Source organism: Micropterus salmoides, unplaced genomic scaffold, assembly GCF_014851395.1.
Source record: "Micropterus salmoides isolate LMB-PRFRI ecotype aquatic unplaced genomic scaffold, ASM1485139v1 Ms_hic_scaffold_4, whole genome shotgun sequence".
NCBI classification, from domain to species: Eukaryota; Metazoa; Chordata; class Actinopteri; order Centrarchiformes; family Centrarchidae; genus Micropterus; species Micropterus salmoides.
In genome coordinates, this window is record NW_024043372.1 from 37,045,104 (window position 1) to 37,063,125 (window position 18,022).

At 39.7% G+C, this 18,022-nt stretch overlaps 1 protein-coding gene across 1 annotated transcript in view; it reads left to right on the forward strand.

Annotated features, from left to right (window-relative positions):
• cpne9 (copine family member IX) overlaps positions 1-18,022 on the forward strand; it is a 203,475-nt gene that overhangs the window by 180,179 nt on the left and 5,274 nt on the right. The window contains exons 17-18 of the mRNA XM_038696360.1: positions 10,160-10,262; positions 11,207-11,264. Of these exons, the coding sequence (XP_038552288.1) occupies positions 10,160-10,262; positions 11,207-11,264 (161 nt within the window). The remainder of the gene's footprint in view (positions 1-10,159; positions 10,263-11,206; positions 11,265-18,022) is intronic.

The following is an 18,022-nucleotide window of genomic DNA, read 5'->3' on the forward strand; positions in this document are numbered from 1 at the left end:
CTCCTCTCACTTCTTGTTGTCTGCCATCTGCTCTCCTTGCTTCTCCTCCTCTGGGTCTTCCTCTTCTTCCTCTTTTTCTTTATTAAACTCCCCATCCTTCTCTTCTCCTCTTGGTCCAACACTTCCTGTTACTGCTCCTCATCTTTGTCCACCTCTTCTTTGTTGTGAAGGATGCATAGAATAATTCATACTGTATATTCATAAATAAACACAGCCACATGAAACTACTCTTGCCCTTTGCAGTAACTTGGAACAATGATATTATATATTATCACAGCTAATGAACAATATGCAGCTTCTCCCCAACAGTTAATGTGTGTGTGCACGTTTAGTTTTTGTCTTCACTTTTTGTGTTTATACCGTGTGCTCTTGTGTGTTGTCTGATGCCATGTTGTTTTTGTGGGGCAGAAAAGATGGATCTGTGATGGTCTATGAAAATACTGTATCTGTTATTATTGGAAACAAGAAACCAGCCTACGCACACACAAACACAACCCAGATCAAAGGGTTTGCATTTTGTTACCCTTGTCCCGTAGAACTGAAGGTTCATAGTTGCTGTTGAGTTATTCGGTGAGGTACAGATCCTGTAGAAGCCCCTGTGGGAACATCATTGATAGTTATTTTGATTCAGCTTATCACCACATTAGATCTCCTTAGCTTAGAGGGTGAGGAGCATTTATGACTAGATGGCCAAAAATTCATAATAACAATTGTTAATGTATTCTTGCCGACTCTCAGTTGATAAGGAGTTGTAAGTGTCACTGAATCAAACCTGTAAGTGTAATCATATAAATAGTAACTCTGAACTTCTTACTCTTAACTCTGATCTTGGCTGTTATACTTGAAGTGTTCATGTCACCCCGCCCACACTGCGTAGGCCTACACACACCGGTTGACTGAAGCCAGGAGAGTCTTCCTGAAAGCGCTCCACTGACTGCTGGGAAACTAGGGTCCGTGCTTTTGACCTGGGTCAAAACTTTAACACTGTTTGATATGTAAATGAAGAAGTATCTGTTAATGTTAGATTTTATATTGATATTTCTCTACTGGCACCTGGTCAATTTGCAGTGGTGAACCATCATAACTTAAACTTATGTCACCACACTGTTACTAGCCCCCCCTAACACTTGTTTAATGAGCTAGCGGTTAGCATGCATGCCTAATCTGTTCATTCTGTTAAATTTTTTTAATGTCTAATGTTCAAATTCTTTAAGGTGCAAGTGTTAAAATAACCAAACATAACCATAACTTTATTTTGCAAACATCATTGTCCAAGTTTTTTTTAGTAATATGGCAGAGCTAAATTCACACCTTTAAAATGTCATGGGGTTAACACCTGCGTAGTAAACAAATGATCCTCTGAAAGAGTTCATGTCTAACACTACATAAAAGTGTTCACAGAAACTAACACTAGTGGGTGTTAGGAAGTGTTAAATTTTGACTTCAAAAACAGTCAAAAATTAACACCTAACACTATATTAGCATTAAGATACTAGCAGTCCAAAAAGAGGTAAATTAACACTCTGTGGTGTGGACCCATACAAACACTTCAAAAGTGTTCAACTCTGACAGTGTTCATGTGGGTATTTACTGTGTAGACAGACAGACAGACAGACAGACAGACAGATTCAGAGACTCAATTTTAATGTCTTTGACCATCATCTGTGATGTGATAACATCACATTTCCACACGGTGAGAGAAAAAAAGGGTGTGCATACCTGGTCATAGTTCCATTATAAATTCAATAATTCAAGTGCACCACGTTGCGTCTCTCCTGCCTTGCGGCTGACAGCTCTGTCCACTGAACAGTAGAGGAGGTTGTACCAGCATCAGGTTGGTTCAAAGGTACTTTAGCAAACTTAACTGACATTCAGCACTCAATGTGTGTCTGTTTGAGTGAACCGCATTTGAATCAGGCCGATTCTGATTGGGTGGGATTATCCTTGTCTTTTAAAAAAAATGTATTAATGCTTTGGTTTTTCACTGATCCCTTTCAGATCAGGTACACATAGGGGGCACGTGAAGACCTCCGCTACATTTAGACCATAACAACAGTGATAGTAAATGTAGATGTTTTTATGCTGAAAATATCAAGGACCGCCTCAGCCACAAAATGGTTTCATTTACGCTCCTGTCATTCCCTGTTTTCTTTTACCTCCTTTTTGCAGTTTTATTTCATTAGTGTGTGTCAGTTTCACCCTTAAGTGTGGTTCCAAAACCTTAAACTTGAACTGTATAATATTTATTCTTTCCATGATTTTTATATGCTTCTAAAGTGCTTCCAGGAGTCTGCTTAATCTGTAGCATTCTTCAGCATCAGTTTACAGGTTAACATTAGCAGAAAACCTCCATCCTCTTCAGTCAAAGCACCTGTTGTGCGGCTTTGTTTGTTATCTAAAGTTATTCTGTTATTCTGAAGGGTCACAAAAGTCCTCTTTTCTAGTCAAAAAGCTTTTTCTTTTTTCACAAATTACACAATCATCTAGAGTTGCACTGGTGCTATAATCAACAAATTAAACTGAGAACTGAACATCCCCGTGCCCGAGGCTTTTACAACGGAATTGCTGGAACACCTACATGGAGAGGGTTTCAATTGCACTTTACATATAAAAGCAGGTGACAAGAATTTGTTCATAAGATCCATGTGTTAGGAACATGGAAGCATGCAGGAAATAGAAATGTATGCACAAGAAAAATGCATTGGCTAAAGGAAAGTAGAGTGATGGAACACTGCAGTTCTTCAAGACTTCAGTTTGAGATGTAACGGCACAATTTGTTCCTGTTTCACCTGTTGATACACTTTCCCATTATTCTGCAGAGACAGAGTGAGAGAGCTGGGGAATGGAAGAGGAGGTTGTGTGATGAGAGAGAGGGAAATAGAGAAAAACATGAGGGATGGATGTTGAGACAGGCAGGAGGGCAGACAGAAAATATTCCATCAGACAGGAAGGCAGGCAGAGAGAGAGAGACAGTTTGCCATTTTGCCTGCTCTCAGCCTCCGGCCAGACTGATAGTGGGAGCCAATCAAATGGTGAGTCAGACAGCAGGTCTCCTTTCTCCCTACTGGTATCGTGGCATTACCTACAACACACACACACACACACACACACACACTAGCCAGTGTAGTGTGTACTCTATTATATAACACTGTTTTATGTGGACTATTTTATGAGAAGTCTGTGCTGGCAAGGAAAGACCCTGCATCTGCGTATATCACCTTAACATTTCAATCCACATACTGAACAACCTACAGAGAACCATCACAGTATCTGATGATCGTACAATTACCTGTAGGACATGATGTATATTGCATTTAAAAGCTTAGTTGATGGATGGAAGTCAAAATTTATTACAGCATAAAAAAGATCGCAAATTGCTTTAAAAAAAATGATACAGGTGACATACTACATAAATGTATTGCAGTCACAAATTGATAGGCATGTTTCCACAGCAGTAACAGGATGCTTCATATTAGCAGTATTAACAGTTAATAGTTATATGTTGTTGTTGTTTTACAACCTGGCTCAACAGCAAGTGACAAAAGAATGAAACCACACAGTCTGAAAATAATACTAGATAAGTAAATTAAGCAAAATATACAATTGTAGGTGTCTGTCAGATCAGTATGTATGCTGTGTATGTGTGAGTGCTCACGTGTGTTGCATCTTACACCAGGTATCAACTCCACCCACCAATTACCTGGATTAAAGGGACAGATCACAGCAAGATACAAAGAACAAGAGAGGGCCCAAAACATGGGGCTATCATAGTAAGCAGCATGAATGTACAATCAGAGAATGAGAGTTCTAATTATACATCCATGGTTAGCAGTCACTAATAAAGAACTGATTACTTGCATTCTAAAATGCTACTTTTCTAATGAACTTTGACCTAGATCAAGTGCCAGCCTCAGGATCTAAAAAGTTAAGCCAAGTGCCTTAAACCTGCATTATTTCTAACAGCCAGCACAGAGTGACTCCACTGGTTTTAAAAAGAAGTCAGATTGGGAGTGGAGTGATTTATTAACACTTCCCTAATGAGTTTATAGTCTCAGTCACTGGTTTCAAATCTTCTTCAGTACACCATGATGTTCAGCATGTAAATTATGTTCCCAATTAGAGGAAAATAGATGATAAAGCAGGGTATGCTTTAGGGCTGACCCCGAATAGACGATTCCATGGGTGGAGCCTGATTCGACTGTCAATCTCACAGTCGAATCTTCGCTGCGGCGTTAAGAAATGAGCATCATACCATTTTGGCGATACAGGGGTGCTCAACCTCTGATTTTACATAGAATTACCAGATTTCTCTCCATAAGTTAATATATACAGCCTAAATACATTTCAACATAAATAAAAATGCGAAAAGAAAGAAGCTTTTAGTAAATGTTTTTAAAGTGTGTGAATACATCCAAAATTGGAACCTTAACCCTTAAGGTAGGGGGGTCGCTGTGCATGGGTGGGCATAGCGTGTATGTGTGTGTGTCATGTGTGTGTAGTGGCAGAAGAGGAACACTGAAGAGACGGAGCCACAGCTTGTGCTGACTTGTCCGCACCTCCTGGGACATTCTGATCATTTATTGCCATTTATGAACCCATGAACGTCGTTAGGCCTATTTTAAGGGGTCTGAAGCCACCCTAACATGGTCCTAGGCGCCCCTAAATAATAATGAGAAAAATGATTATTAGATTTAGAATTCGTTTTTGTATTTGTTTAATTATTTTTATTTTTTTTTTACAGTGCAGACAAAGTGCAGTGCTAAACAAAGAGAAGCAAGAATAGTGTAAGTTACTATAGAAAAATACAAAATATGATTTGTATTTATTGGCTTAAAATAATCCTTCTGGTTGTTTCCTCTGCTTCATAATTTAAATCCCTGCTGTAGTTGGGCACTAGGAGCCTGAAGGAGGCTGCCTTTCATCGCTGCTCTGCCAAGCTGCAGTGCCACTTTACTCCACACAGAGAGACACAGACATGGTGAAGGAAGATTGATTCAGCATAGTGAGTGATACAGAGTGTACGTTGTTGTTAGTGACTGTTACTTGCTGAATTTAAGCTACGTTTATTGAGCTAAAGGAGAGGGGATATTTTAGTTGGCTAACACCAGTGTTGATAATGTGAACAGCATTTATATTAGCTATCTCTAGTAGCCTATTTCAAAACAATAAAAAGCCTCAAATATTCTCGGGAGCGGACGCAGACACGGACACGGACAGCTGTGGACCCCATAGACGCGGACTACTTTCTGCAGACAGCTTGGTGGACATGTTCCACACATGCACAGTAGATTGGTTGGTGCCCTGATAGCTCTCCCGTTTTTTTGTTACAGCGCGAACGTGTCCGCAGCCGAGCAGGCTAACCTCTGGTTTAGCCCTCCGCTAACGTGAATGGGGGTAAAATTGTAAAGGTGCGGCTGGTGTAGCCTTTTCAAATTTTATCGACCGAATTGTATACTTTATATACCATGTTACAGCTGCTGTTTTGGCTGCTAGTAAAAGTTACTTCAAAGCACAGAGCACTTCCTGTCGGCTCGGAGGCATTGCGAGGCTACCCAGCCGACCAATCACAGAGCTTACGGTCCGCGTCGCCTCGACGTGTAATTAACTTTTTGAGAAGGTGCACGTCAGGCTACGCCATAGGTGACAGCTAAGGGTAGGGGGCTACGCAGGGGCTACGCAGAGGCTACGCAGAGGCTACGCCATCGATTTGAGACAGAAGTGTAAATTGCACATTAGCATACCCCCTCTGATGACGACTTTTTTAATCACATGGACCCTAGCAGACCCTCGCAGACGCGGAAAGTTTAATCCTTGCCTAAGTCCCCATAGAATGTTGTTGTCAGTGAAAACTAAATGTTATAGTGTCCCTGTTAATGCTGTTGCATATCCTTCCATTCATTGACCAGATGGATATTGAAGATATTTTAGGAGAGAGAGAAGCAGGAAAATGGTGGTCTACAGGTCTAAGGAAATGTGGGCTGTTGTCTAAATGTAGGCTATGCTATACATTAGCATATACCCACAGATATACACACATGAAAATATAATAAAATAAAAGCAATCATACATACATGTATATAGTAATCATTACTCCAATTATATATAGAGAGGAATTAGACATGGTTTTACTTCATCACACATTTACATGAGCAGCTGTGTAGCATTTAAGTAATAACCTACAGAAGAACTCAGTCTGGCCTAAGTGAATTTCCCCCCATGCACTACTAAAAGCTAACATTTCATGGGCATCAGAACCATTGTATGTGGATGGGAAAAGACCAATGATATTTGACGCACTTGTGTTTACTGTCTGTAATTCAGTGCATCTGTTTGTTCACCTTTCAGATCGTCATCAATCAAATCCATTCCAGTGCAGAATGCACTAATAACTTAAACTCCATTCTACAGCCGTCATTTTCACACTGATGCTTCTTCAAATCCATTCAACTCGGCTCATTTAGTGTCCATATAAATTAAACGCCAGATACCCAGAGAACAGGCAAGCTCCACACAGAAAGTCTGAGCAACCGAGGTTTGAACCCATGACCTTCTGGCTGTGAGGCCACAGCGCTATCCACCGTACCACCAGGCCTCCACTGGACAAACCCAACAAAGAATATTATAGCGTTTTTAAACAGTAGGCAACTTGAAATAGACTGCGACGTGCGTGCATGTGTGCAGTTGTCGACTGCACGGCACGCACGCAAAACAAGACCGGTGAGTGGCTGGCAAGCAGAGAGAAAATGGTCAACAATAAGCCTCAGTTTAGCTGTAAATGTACAGTGTAAGTTAGACTGACTAATAAATAGAGACTTCAGCTCTGCAACATCTCAAGTTTAAAGCAGAGCTACTGTGTGTAACCCCCCCTCTCCGCAATCGCCGCCACACAGACGCACATGTGATTCGACTATCAGTCGACTATAGGCAAGACTTGACAATTTTGATTCAACTATGTAAATCCTTAGTCTGGGACAGCCACAGTATGCTTTAAGACTTGGCTTCCTTGTGATTGACAAGTTGCTACCACTGCAACCTTGGGTGCTATCATTGTTTTTGTCTGCGATCTTTGACCCTTTCACAGTGTGTTTTCAGTTAATGAAAGTTGAAAAATGTTTTATTCAGCGTTTGGTTGTACTAAAAAACACTAAGTTTTTTTTTTTCCTGTAAGTACAGAAAGTAAGTATTTTGTTGGAAGCCTGTTTTTCGCTAACCAAAATGAGCACCCAGTTGATTTACTAACCCCAGGTAGCTAGCTCTCTCATCCAAATATGGTCACTTCTGGTTCCAAAACAACATGATGGCAACGGCCAAAATTCAAAACTCAAGGCTTTGAAACAGCTGTCCACAAACCAATGGGTGATGTATACTTTTTTTATACAGCCTATGATCTAGATCCAAAAGCAACGTCATGGTCCTCCATTGGCCCATTGTGTAGGGTGACCATACGTTCTCTTTTTCCCAGACATGTCCTCTTTTTGGGACCTAAAAAATGCGTCTTCTTGATTTCTAAATCACCCAAAATGTCCGGGATTCGGCTTTTGCTTTTTACAGTCAACATTCATTGTGTGCGTTTTTGCGTTGCTTTGAGCATTCTCTTTAGGTCCCAACCTCCTCACACATCACCATTGATCCAAACTACATCTCAATAATTTCCCTTAGCACCACAGCAACAGCCAAGAGACAGAGCAGCAGATTTCTTGTCAACAGTGGCAAATGGCGCCTGAACAACATGAAAAATGCCCCAACACAGTACTCAATAGTGGCACTTCTACATTTTTCCTTTGACGTACCAGGACTTTTTCTTGCATACTGGCACATCTTATAAGCTGCCGCTATTCTTCTACCCGGTGGAGACAGAATTGGGAGAAGATCAGGTGCATTTTTATCTAATCGTGTGCATAAAGTTACTCATCAATGTCAATTTTCAACCAGTCACAGCCTGGATAGGGGGGGCATTACAAAAAGAATTAGAGACTGACCACCACGTAGAGCATTTTTCTTGCACAAGGATTTAATGAATGAGAACATACCATAATTGAACTGCTGTAACTGGAATTAATATTAAACTACTAGTTGTAAAACTTTAAAGGATACTGTTATCTGAAATTAAAATGAATACACTAATATTAGCCCATTAACAAAACAGAAAATGTTATTTGTCACTGGTCTCACTAACTCCGTAGCTATCCAGCCAGCTAAACAGTCATCAATAAAGCCACAGGAGACACTGTGTTGTTTGTGGAGTTTATCAATAAAGTTTGTGAACCTGAAACAGATACAACAATACATTTCAATATCTAAAAAGCTAAATCATTTAAATGATATCTGTGTGTAGTACAGTGCCAGCATAAACAGCCATGAACTAGCTTCAGAAATGTCTTCATGACAAATATAACAACAGACATGCGGTGTTAATGCATACAAACATCATTACTTACAGACATTGCGTTTAGCAAGACATATGAAGGAGGATGGCGAGAGATGTTACGTCAGCACCAAAATATCTGAACTGAATCCATAGACTGATTTGAATGGAGAGCAGTGAAGCCAGTTTTGGACCAATAAAATACTACTACAGGGCTGCTTCCTGTTGGCACCAACGTCTACTGCGCATGATCGCACAGTATAACGGTGGTTTAATGACGTAGAACAATGGCAGAAACACCGTAATTCTGGTAGCTGCATAGCTGCACCAACAAAAAGTCTCATGGCTCAGTGTGTTTGTCTGACAGGGATCGTCACTGATTAATCAGCCCACCTACGAGGCTCACCTGCCAAACACCAACGCAGCGTCACTAATCGCTGTATAGTTTTTTGAGATTGCAGAGAGCTTAATATCTAAGCAATACGGTTACATCTCTCATCTGCGACGGGGTGTCACAGGGTTTTGATGTCATTTTTGGGCCTACATGGATCCCTCCACGCAGGCTTTGGTCGGCTTCACTGTCCAATCTCTGGCTTACCCCCTTGTGCATGCTGAAAACAACTTCCGAGGTCACCCAGCACAACAACTTCCTGTATCACTAAAGCAACAACTTCCTACTTCAGAAATAACACTTAGATATTTAAATGGCCAGTAGGAGGCAGTAAACCCATGCATAAATCACTCTGAACATAAGAAAACACAGTCCATAAGACTCCCCGCCCTGGGGTCAGTAAACCCCACACTATCCTGATTGGTGTTTAGTCTTCTGTGGAGAGGAGAAGAACAACTTCAGAGATGGGACGAGAGTATAGATTCGGTGTCCCTTCTTTCACAACTTTCACTTCGACCCTCCTCACAAGGCCGTCCCAGCTTGGTAAGGCCCTTGCGACAATGGCCATGGGCCACACATTTCTCTAGCTTGATTGTCTTTTAACATGTCAACATTCCCCTCTTTGAGGTAGTGCCTCTTGTCTTGCCACCTGTGCCAGCTCTGTAAGGTGCTCAGGTATTCCCGTCACCACCTACACCAAAAGATCTCTGCCAGACTTTGAGATTTGCTTCCACTCTTCTTTGAGAAGAGATTTGCTCCCAAAGGTGCCTGGGGGTGGAGGTGCAGCTCCAGTCTTCTGAGTGAGAGGCACTGTTGGAGTAAGGATAAGGGGCGATTCTGGGTCTGACGAAACTGGAATGAGAGGCCTGGACAGAAAACACAGTCCATAACAGTTTTTTTTGTGAATCAGTTGAATTGTTGAATATCAATAAAACAAAATTTGGGGATATGCAGTTCAGTCTCCCAACAGATATACTGAGCCGATTATAATTTAGTTTTGACACTTGACACTAATTACTTAAATAAAAATTGCAAAACACTCCTAAACGTTTCATTCCAGGCATTTTGAGGGCCCTCCCCCCAGTGGGGTAGTCAGTCCCCTTACGGTGATGCCCCTGATCATAAGAAACGCACCAAGATCTTGGTGGGACTGGCAGAAGCTCCTGAAAGCCATTAAAGACCAGGAGCACAAGGTCAGGGAGTAAAATGCAAAAAAAAAGAAAAAAAGATAATCAATCTGCTGTTGATGTTTGTTTCTCCTCATCCGAAATGTGATGTGACTTTGAACTACTCTACACACACAGATCAGTTAACTTGTTTGTTTGTGTGTGTGTGTGTGTGTGTGTGTGTGTGTGTGTGTGTGTGTGTGTGTGTGTGTGTGTGTGTGTGTGTTATAATGTTAGGTGTGCTGCAGAAGTGACTGATGGCTCCCAGTACTTTGTGCTGCTGATGATCACAGACGGCGTCATCTCAGACATGGCTCAGACTAAAGAGTCTGTGGTTAATGTGAGTAGACACAACACTGTCCAAAAAACTGTTGGATAATAAATACATCTCAATTAAATTCTGAACAACATCCAGTCAGAGAAGCTCCATCTGAACTAAAAAGGAAAGAACAGAATATCAGAGACAGAATCAAAGCTGCTCTTGGCAACATTTTTAAGGAAAAGACAATCGTTTCACCAGCTCGGGGCTAAAACAAAAGATTCCACGACACATTTATGTAAAACCTAATTTTGGTATTGGAAGTGGTGCATGGAAATCAATGCTTACAGGTAGTTCAAAATCAAAACTGCCAAAGGCACCTTTCATGGTTATGCTTGATAATCAAATAAAACTGTATCAAGTTGCCCCTTTCAGACAATAATATTTTGCCTCTTGAACATTTGGTTTCCTTTACGATGAAGTCATCATATCATTAAACCAGTCTGATATAATGATGCAATATATTGGGTTTTAAAGTCCTTAAAATTCAAACAGCATCCGAGCATACAACACCACAGTTTAGTCTGATTCATGGAAGAAACTGTTCCTGAGTATGCATGAAAGTGCTGGCCTCAGATCAGATCCGGTTGATTTACAGTTGAGATGAGAAAGAAATCTATACTCGTACAGGCAAAAAAATGTATGTGTGCATTGTTAGCAAGAAACCAGGAGCAATAAGACGCATTCTTGATTCTTGATTCATCATATTTCCATATGTCATGATGGCATTTTGTTGTTGAAAGGACAACAAAAGCAGAACAACAGTAAGGGGGGGGGGGAATCAAGACAAACAAAGAACCCAGTGTGAAGAAATGGAAATGGCCAAAAAGCATTTTCTTCTTATTATAGCCAAGTATACTCAGGCATGTTTATATACTGTACATTCAGGCATATTATGCACAGTGTGTAGTTTTGAGTGGGGGTACGGTAGCCTGGCTCATACCCCTCCTGTGTTTTCTCCACAGGCAGCCTCGCTGCCCATGTCTATCATCATAGTAGGAGTGGGCCCTGCTGAGTTTGATGGTAAGTGTGTGTGTTATTGTCAGTTTGGAGCTGGCTAATTCATTTCAGAGCTTTCATTTTCTTTTTAGGCAAAACAATCCAGGAGCCATGTCTTTGTTGCCATCTATGTTGGTGCATGATAATAATTCAAATATACACGAGGATCGCACATTTAATGCCTCTCAAAGCTTCCACAGCATTTATATGTATATCCTCTATTCATCCCCCTCAGCCACCCCCACTTACATGTCTGTAATATCAGTCAGTCATCCACACTGTTTAATAATTTACCAGGGGCCTGTGGTAGCCATGGGCAGACAGAATATGTCAACTCCAGTACTACAAACAGAAAAAATAGGTACCTGCATGAAAAGTCCACATGAGATTAAAATAACCCCAGGATATTAAATGGAACTCAAGAGACATCTGTTAATTTGGTGCTCTTGAAAAAACATTTTTTATGCACATTTTGAAGTGTCACATTAGAAAAGGTTGATGGAAACGGCAAAATTTGAAAACAAAGCTTTTATGCTCACTTGAGGTGGGTTTTGCCTTTGTTGAAAAAGAGTAAATGCCAAATAAGTTCTGACGTAACGAACATGTAACTCAGGTCTGATCAGCTTTTTCCAGCTGATGGAAACGCACCTATTTCGCATTTACCTTTTTTTTTCTTTTTTGCAACGTTTCAAACGTCTGCATAAAATTCGTATGACAATTACATGGAAAAATGGCCATTTTGGTTCCAGATAGGATCAAATAGACTGTCCTTTGCTTATTTCCAATCAGAACACCTCTCCTGAACCTGCTGTGCTTAAATGATATGGTAATTATTGTATCACGGCCACAGTGTCTAACTAGAGAAGCAGTCATTGAAGAGAATTCATGTGATTGCTGTGTGCACTGATGCTGATTGGCGTGATGGATGACATCATATGAACACTCAGTTACCTTAATGTTCTGGAGTTTTAGATGCAGTGGGATATCATTATTACGAGCATATCTAGAGTTGATCAGTGTGGAATAAAATCAATGGGACTCAATGGATCCAAAACCAAGGAAATAAGGCCAAAGTTGTTTTAAATAATTGTGTAATCACTTCATTTTACCATTAATTTAGCACTGATGTTAACATCTGCCTACTGTTGCTATACCAACAAGTATTATGAAGAATTTTGACATGTGCACACTCATTACAGACCTAGATGTATTTACAAAATCAGTTTCCATGGAGATATGAAAGTCTTTCAAAGGGTCTGGCTTGCTTTATAAAGAACAAATAGTTAAAGTGAAAAACCTACTGTACTCTGATAAAGGATTCCATGTTGGAAACCAACAAAACCCACTGCTCAGATGTTGCCTCTCAGGTTTCCTTCACTGAACATTTTCTGTGGGAGAGAAGAGACTTGACGTGAAAAGAAAATTGATTGTCAGATGATGGTGTTTAATAATACCCATGACATTTTAACTTGCAATGAAACAGATCACGCAGGAGATTTGCAGGGTCATGATGGGCTGTCATATGTAGTTATACTGCTCAGCTCAGCTCGGGCTGACACACAGAATGCTGGGGTTTTCTATCATTTGGTGATGAGTGAGATGGTACTGAGATGTTTGACAAAATGTGTTAGTTTTCCACTGAATGGAAGAGTCCTGACAGATACACGCTGTGACTTTATGGATTTTTTATTGTGGTTTCCCCAAAGCCAGAGGCAGTATCTCTTGTGTTTTCAGACCTCTCCATCTGACTGCCAAACATGTAGAGAAAATCTTCTTTTCAAACATTTCCACAATCTTGTTATGTAATTAACCACCAGTCAGAAAACTGCAGCTTCTTACTACTTGGGTTTTATTTTCATAGCCCTGATTATTAGTTCTGTAAGTAATGATAACATTGTACAACGATGTCTGTTCCCAGATCTCAGCAATTAATAATAACCAATAGAATTAATGGCTGAGCTACAAATAAATAATTCTAGCTTAGCTTTAATATGTAATGTGAAAGGAATTGTTCACAGTGAAAAACCCACAGAGATTTATCACTCACTCTGCAGTTCCTCTCAGCTTTATGGAGAGCTCAACCCAGTCCCACATCATAATGTGTAATAGCTACATTGATCCATATCACAAAACATCTCTCCACGTCACCAAACAATCCTGTTATTCTCAGGGCAAAATGCAATACTTAAAATATTACATATTTTCATAATCTTCTTTCAGTGAATGTATGTATATGATCATTGCTTTGTTATTTCTTATGAAGATTCTTTCTGGTCTGGGCAGGAAATTGTTGCAATGCAATGTTATTGTTGCTATGGTGGTTGCTATGGACATCTTGAATTATTGTCTTTGAGTTGTGTTATCGGAGCTGTTATGTTATTGGGTGATTTTATGTAACTGTTTGATGATGTTCTTTCAATAGAAAACAGAGATTTTAGAGAGAGTTTAGATCCATAGTGCCTTGGTGACTTGGTGAATGTAGCGCGAGGATGTCACGTGTGACAAAGTCCAGTTTTCAAAATAAGGTGTTAACACAACATATACAGTATGGAAATAAGATTAGTTGGATTATATTCACAGGAAGTATTAAACATGTTACATGTGTCCATTAAAGGTAAAATAAAACATTATGGAAATTATTCTTTGATTAAGGGTTTCTGGAAAAACATTAAATAAATGAGTTTATTTTTTGTTTCATCACCAGTTATATCTATGCAGTCCGTTTATCATCAAATTGTTTAGTAGGCCACAAAATTGTTAACATGAGTGCAATGTTCTTTAAAGATCTAGCCTCTTTATTTTGCTTTTAAAGTGCACCAAAGTAATGCACAAATGTACAATTTTTTGTAACACTGATCACTATGGATAATATATATCATAGTATATTAGTCCTGTTGCTATGTGTCATACCCCTAATGCTGCAATCCATGTTTATGTTCAGCTTTAATCCTCAGTCCAAACTATTTGTATTTAATTGAACCTTTTTGCTGCTGCATGAATCCCATTTCCACAAAGAGATCATTAGGGCCCAATTACATCTTAAAACTCTACTTCAGCATTTCATGTCACATTACATTGTGCTTTTTCTAAAATAATTTTATATTGTAGGGTCTAATGGATGACCTCAGTTATTTTTCCAGAGACAGAGAGCTCTAAAAATGGACAGCTGATGAGTTCCTCCCAGCAGGACAGCGATCAGCTCTTAACATACTGTACAGTTTAGTCTGCTATACATAACAGCTGAATAAAAAAAGAGACTCTTCATCATTTGCACTATTGAAATGAATGGGTGTCTTTTTAAAAGTTAATTGGCAAAATGCTTTGAGTTAAATCACCCGATGAAGAAATGTAAAGCAGGAACATAGAGCTGAATGAAAGGATAGCCCTCTTTGGGACCTATTATTCAGTGTGCAGGGCTAAGGCTGGGGTCAAGGGTGAACGATTAATTGAGAAAGGGAAATTAGAGCAGAGATGATGGAACTGAAATAGCATGGCCGGAGGAGAAGCACAGGATGGTGTGTACAGAGTTGGTCATTTAATCACTGAGTTCTGTGTAGAAAGAGGACCACTTAAATCAGGCAAGACCAATGAGAGAAATTAAAGTGACTTAAAGAGCAGAGCTTCAATTGCTGTGGTTTGGTGAATCATCTTGATCATAATCTTTTAACTTGCCTTCTATCAGTGCCAGTCAGGGCCCTCCAAAACCTTCTGCAGATTCTCACACAACACACAGAACTTCTTGATGTTTGTCTGATTTACCCTCGGTGATGCTTGAAAAGCTTCAAAAGCAGACACATCGCTTGCAAAAGAGGATAAATCAGTTCTCCTCTTGTGATTTTTGCGCTCAAAATGTATTCAGCGTCTGTTTTGCCCAGGTCTGCTCCCTGGTTGAGTAGACCTCCACACATCACTCACCCCCCCAGTCAGAGCCAAGCCTCTCAGGGAGCACGATGTGGGGATCAGCCTTTTTTATGACAGATTCTGATCTTACTTGTTTCATCACCCGTTGCATCTTTCCGTCTATCTGTTCCCTCAAGCTCAATTGTTTGTCTACCCGCACTGCTAAAAATATATTTCACATATATTTTAGGATAAATTTGAAAGATATGCTTTAAAATGAACAAACGAGGACACAAACGTGTTTGTATATGTGTAGCTTTCATTCAAATAAATGTTTGAAGATAAAATCAGCTCCCTGTGGGGAATTTCAATGGAGGAATGTTACACATTAAGCACCAAACAATAACAATAAGCATACATCTGCAGACACACATATTTTGAAAGAATACCATTTATAAATCCATTACATTGTACTTTCTGTATATTTTGAATGGCAGTACTAAACATTCAGAAATACATTCAGTAAACAACATATTTTGTCTCAGTGACTTAGCATTTCCTTTAGAGGTCTTCCTCTTCCTGTATCAGGTAAAATGCAGTTTAAGGAGCCAGGAAATATAGGTTCTGTGTGCTGCATTGCACACTTGTGATTTAAATTCATTACATTAAAGACTATGGCTGATGACAATGTGTCATTTTTATTAACAAATCCCGTCAAAAAAGCAAAGTGACATAGAGCTCCATTGTTGCCTTAAACTCATCAATGAGACCCTCCATTGAGTGACATGTTCCTCTAGTTTATTTTGACACTGTAAATACTCACTATAGCACTAAATGTGTATTAATCTGTTTAAATAACGTTTGTAGAAAACTGCAGTGTCAAGCTGTTTTAGATAATTACTAAGCCTTAAAACATTAAATTATAAATTTGGGACCTGAAGTTGTATGTATTTCAATACACTATTGTGTCCTCATTTTTTGTCATCATCAAGGACACAGCAATGCTTGAAAAAAAGTAATCTGAGTTGTCACTGGACATAATGGACCAGTGAATTGATCTGTACAGTGTGGGCATAAAAATTGCAGGTTGTGGCAGTGCAGAAAGGCAGATTAAAATGTGTAGTGTGAGTTAACACAACGTGTAAGATCAATAGAATTACACAGTGTCACGATTCCTTTCCACAATGTGTGATTAAAGATTGTGAGATTGCAGCCAGTATAAGTAAACAAACAATATTTAGAGTTTCTATAGATATCAGCTTCTCTCTCAGCCTATCTGTTGGTCCAGCCTGTCAACTATTGTGTGGGATACCATGACATTCTGTCCAGACGTTAATAGCTTCAAGCCAATATATAGGAATGACTCTGGTGATCCCTTTACTTTTCCTCTAGGCCGCAATGAGGTTGACGTTTGTGGTTTTAGTGAAATACCTGAGCATCTACTGGATGAATTGCTATGATATTTTTGTTCATTTCTGAGCAGCCTGTTTTAGATTTATTTGTGAACGTGCTAACTCATCTGCAAAAATGTATTCCTTTTCAAAAATGTAAAATTGTGTCAAATGTCACAGTCTCTATATTCATTTTATTTTATTATTTTAATTGTTTTTAGTTGAGAAGTGGCTGAGTTTTAATGAACTTGAGAAAGAAAGTTCATCCTTGATCTTGGAAGCAGTGGTTGGCAAAACAATCTGCTAAATGCCTGTGTGATTGTTTTGTCAACAACCTTAATGAACAATTAAAAGTAAAGTTTGTTAAAGAGCCAAGGCTTGATCTATACCAACCTTCAACATGTGTAACCCCTTCAGGGACGAGAAGACAAACAACAGGGTTTATGGGAAACATAGTCTTAATACAAAAACAGTCCATTGTAATGTCTTGGAGAATGGGTGCTGATGACACCAAACTATCACTCTAATCTTACAATTACAGACTGATGTTTAACAAATGATATAATGATGATAATGTAACAATGGGACGGAAGATAAGTTATCTTTCCCATCCCACATACTCATAGAAATTACAGCACATCCAGTAACTACCTCTAACGCTTCCATCTTGAAATGAAAAATTGCCTTCACGCTCGATGCAAGATGCATCATGGTGTCATTTTTGGAGCACACACCCTCGCACTGGGGACACTGCGTCGAGCATAAACCTAGCTTCAGTAACTTTTTACCCCAACACCCCTTCACACCTTTTGTCCGAATTGATTTCTGTTCTCACTTTTCTCTATCTTTTCTCTCTGTCACTCTCTGTTTCACCATTCCCTCTCAGACATGTCAAATGATTTCTTCTCCTCTTTCCCCCTGCTGCTCCCGACCACCATCTGCCATCCCTGTGTGCCATTTGGAGCATCAGCACTCTCCCATCAGCATCTTTTCCTTCCCTGTTCCCGTTAAATTCAAATATGAAAAGATCCCTCTTGAGAATGCAACATATTCTTTGTCACTTGCTCGTCTGATTTGCTTTGTTGATAAGAAACTATAAATAGCGTCATGCAGAACACCAGTCATCTTCTCTTCTTTCCTGTGGCCTATATAAGCATTAATGAGGTTGGTTTACAGAATAAGTCATTGTTTCTTCCTCCGCTCAGAGAGCAGCAGGGAACAGATGTGGTGCAGACGAACCACCAACCTGTCTTTGGTCTGAACTCTTTAGTTAGTTAGTCCCTGAGGACTGTTGCATAGCTTGGCAGCAGCTGGCTCTGCGCTTGTGTTGCCTCTGGTCTTAGTTTGCAACATCATGGACACCATGTCGAGGCGAAAGTATGAAGAAGAATGCTTATAATGCAGACCACCATTTCAGTGTTTGCTCCTTTGGTCACCTTACCCAAGATAAGACAACCGAAATCAGTTCTGTGCATTCTAACACATTATAGTGATGTTTGTTATCAGTATTATCGTAAAAATAGACAAAGAATTTGTATTGTCTACAAGTGT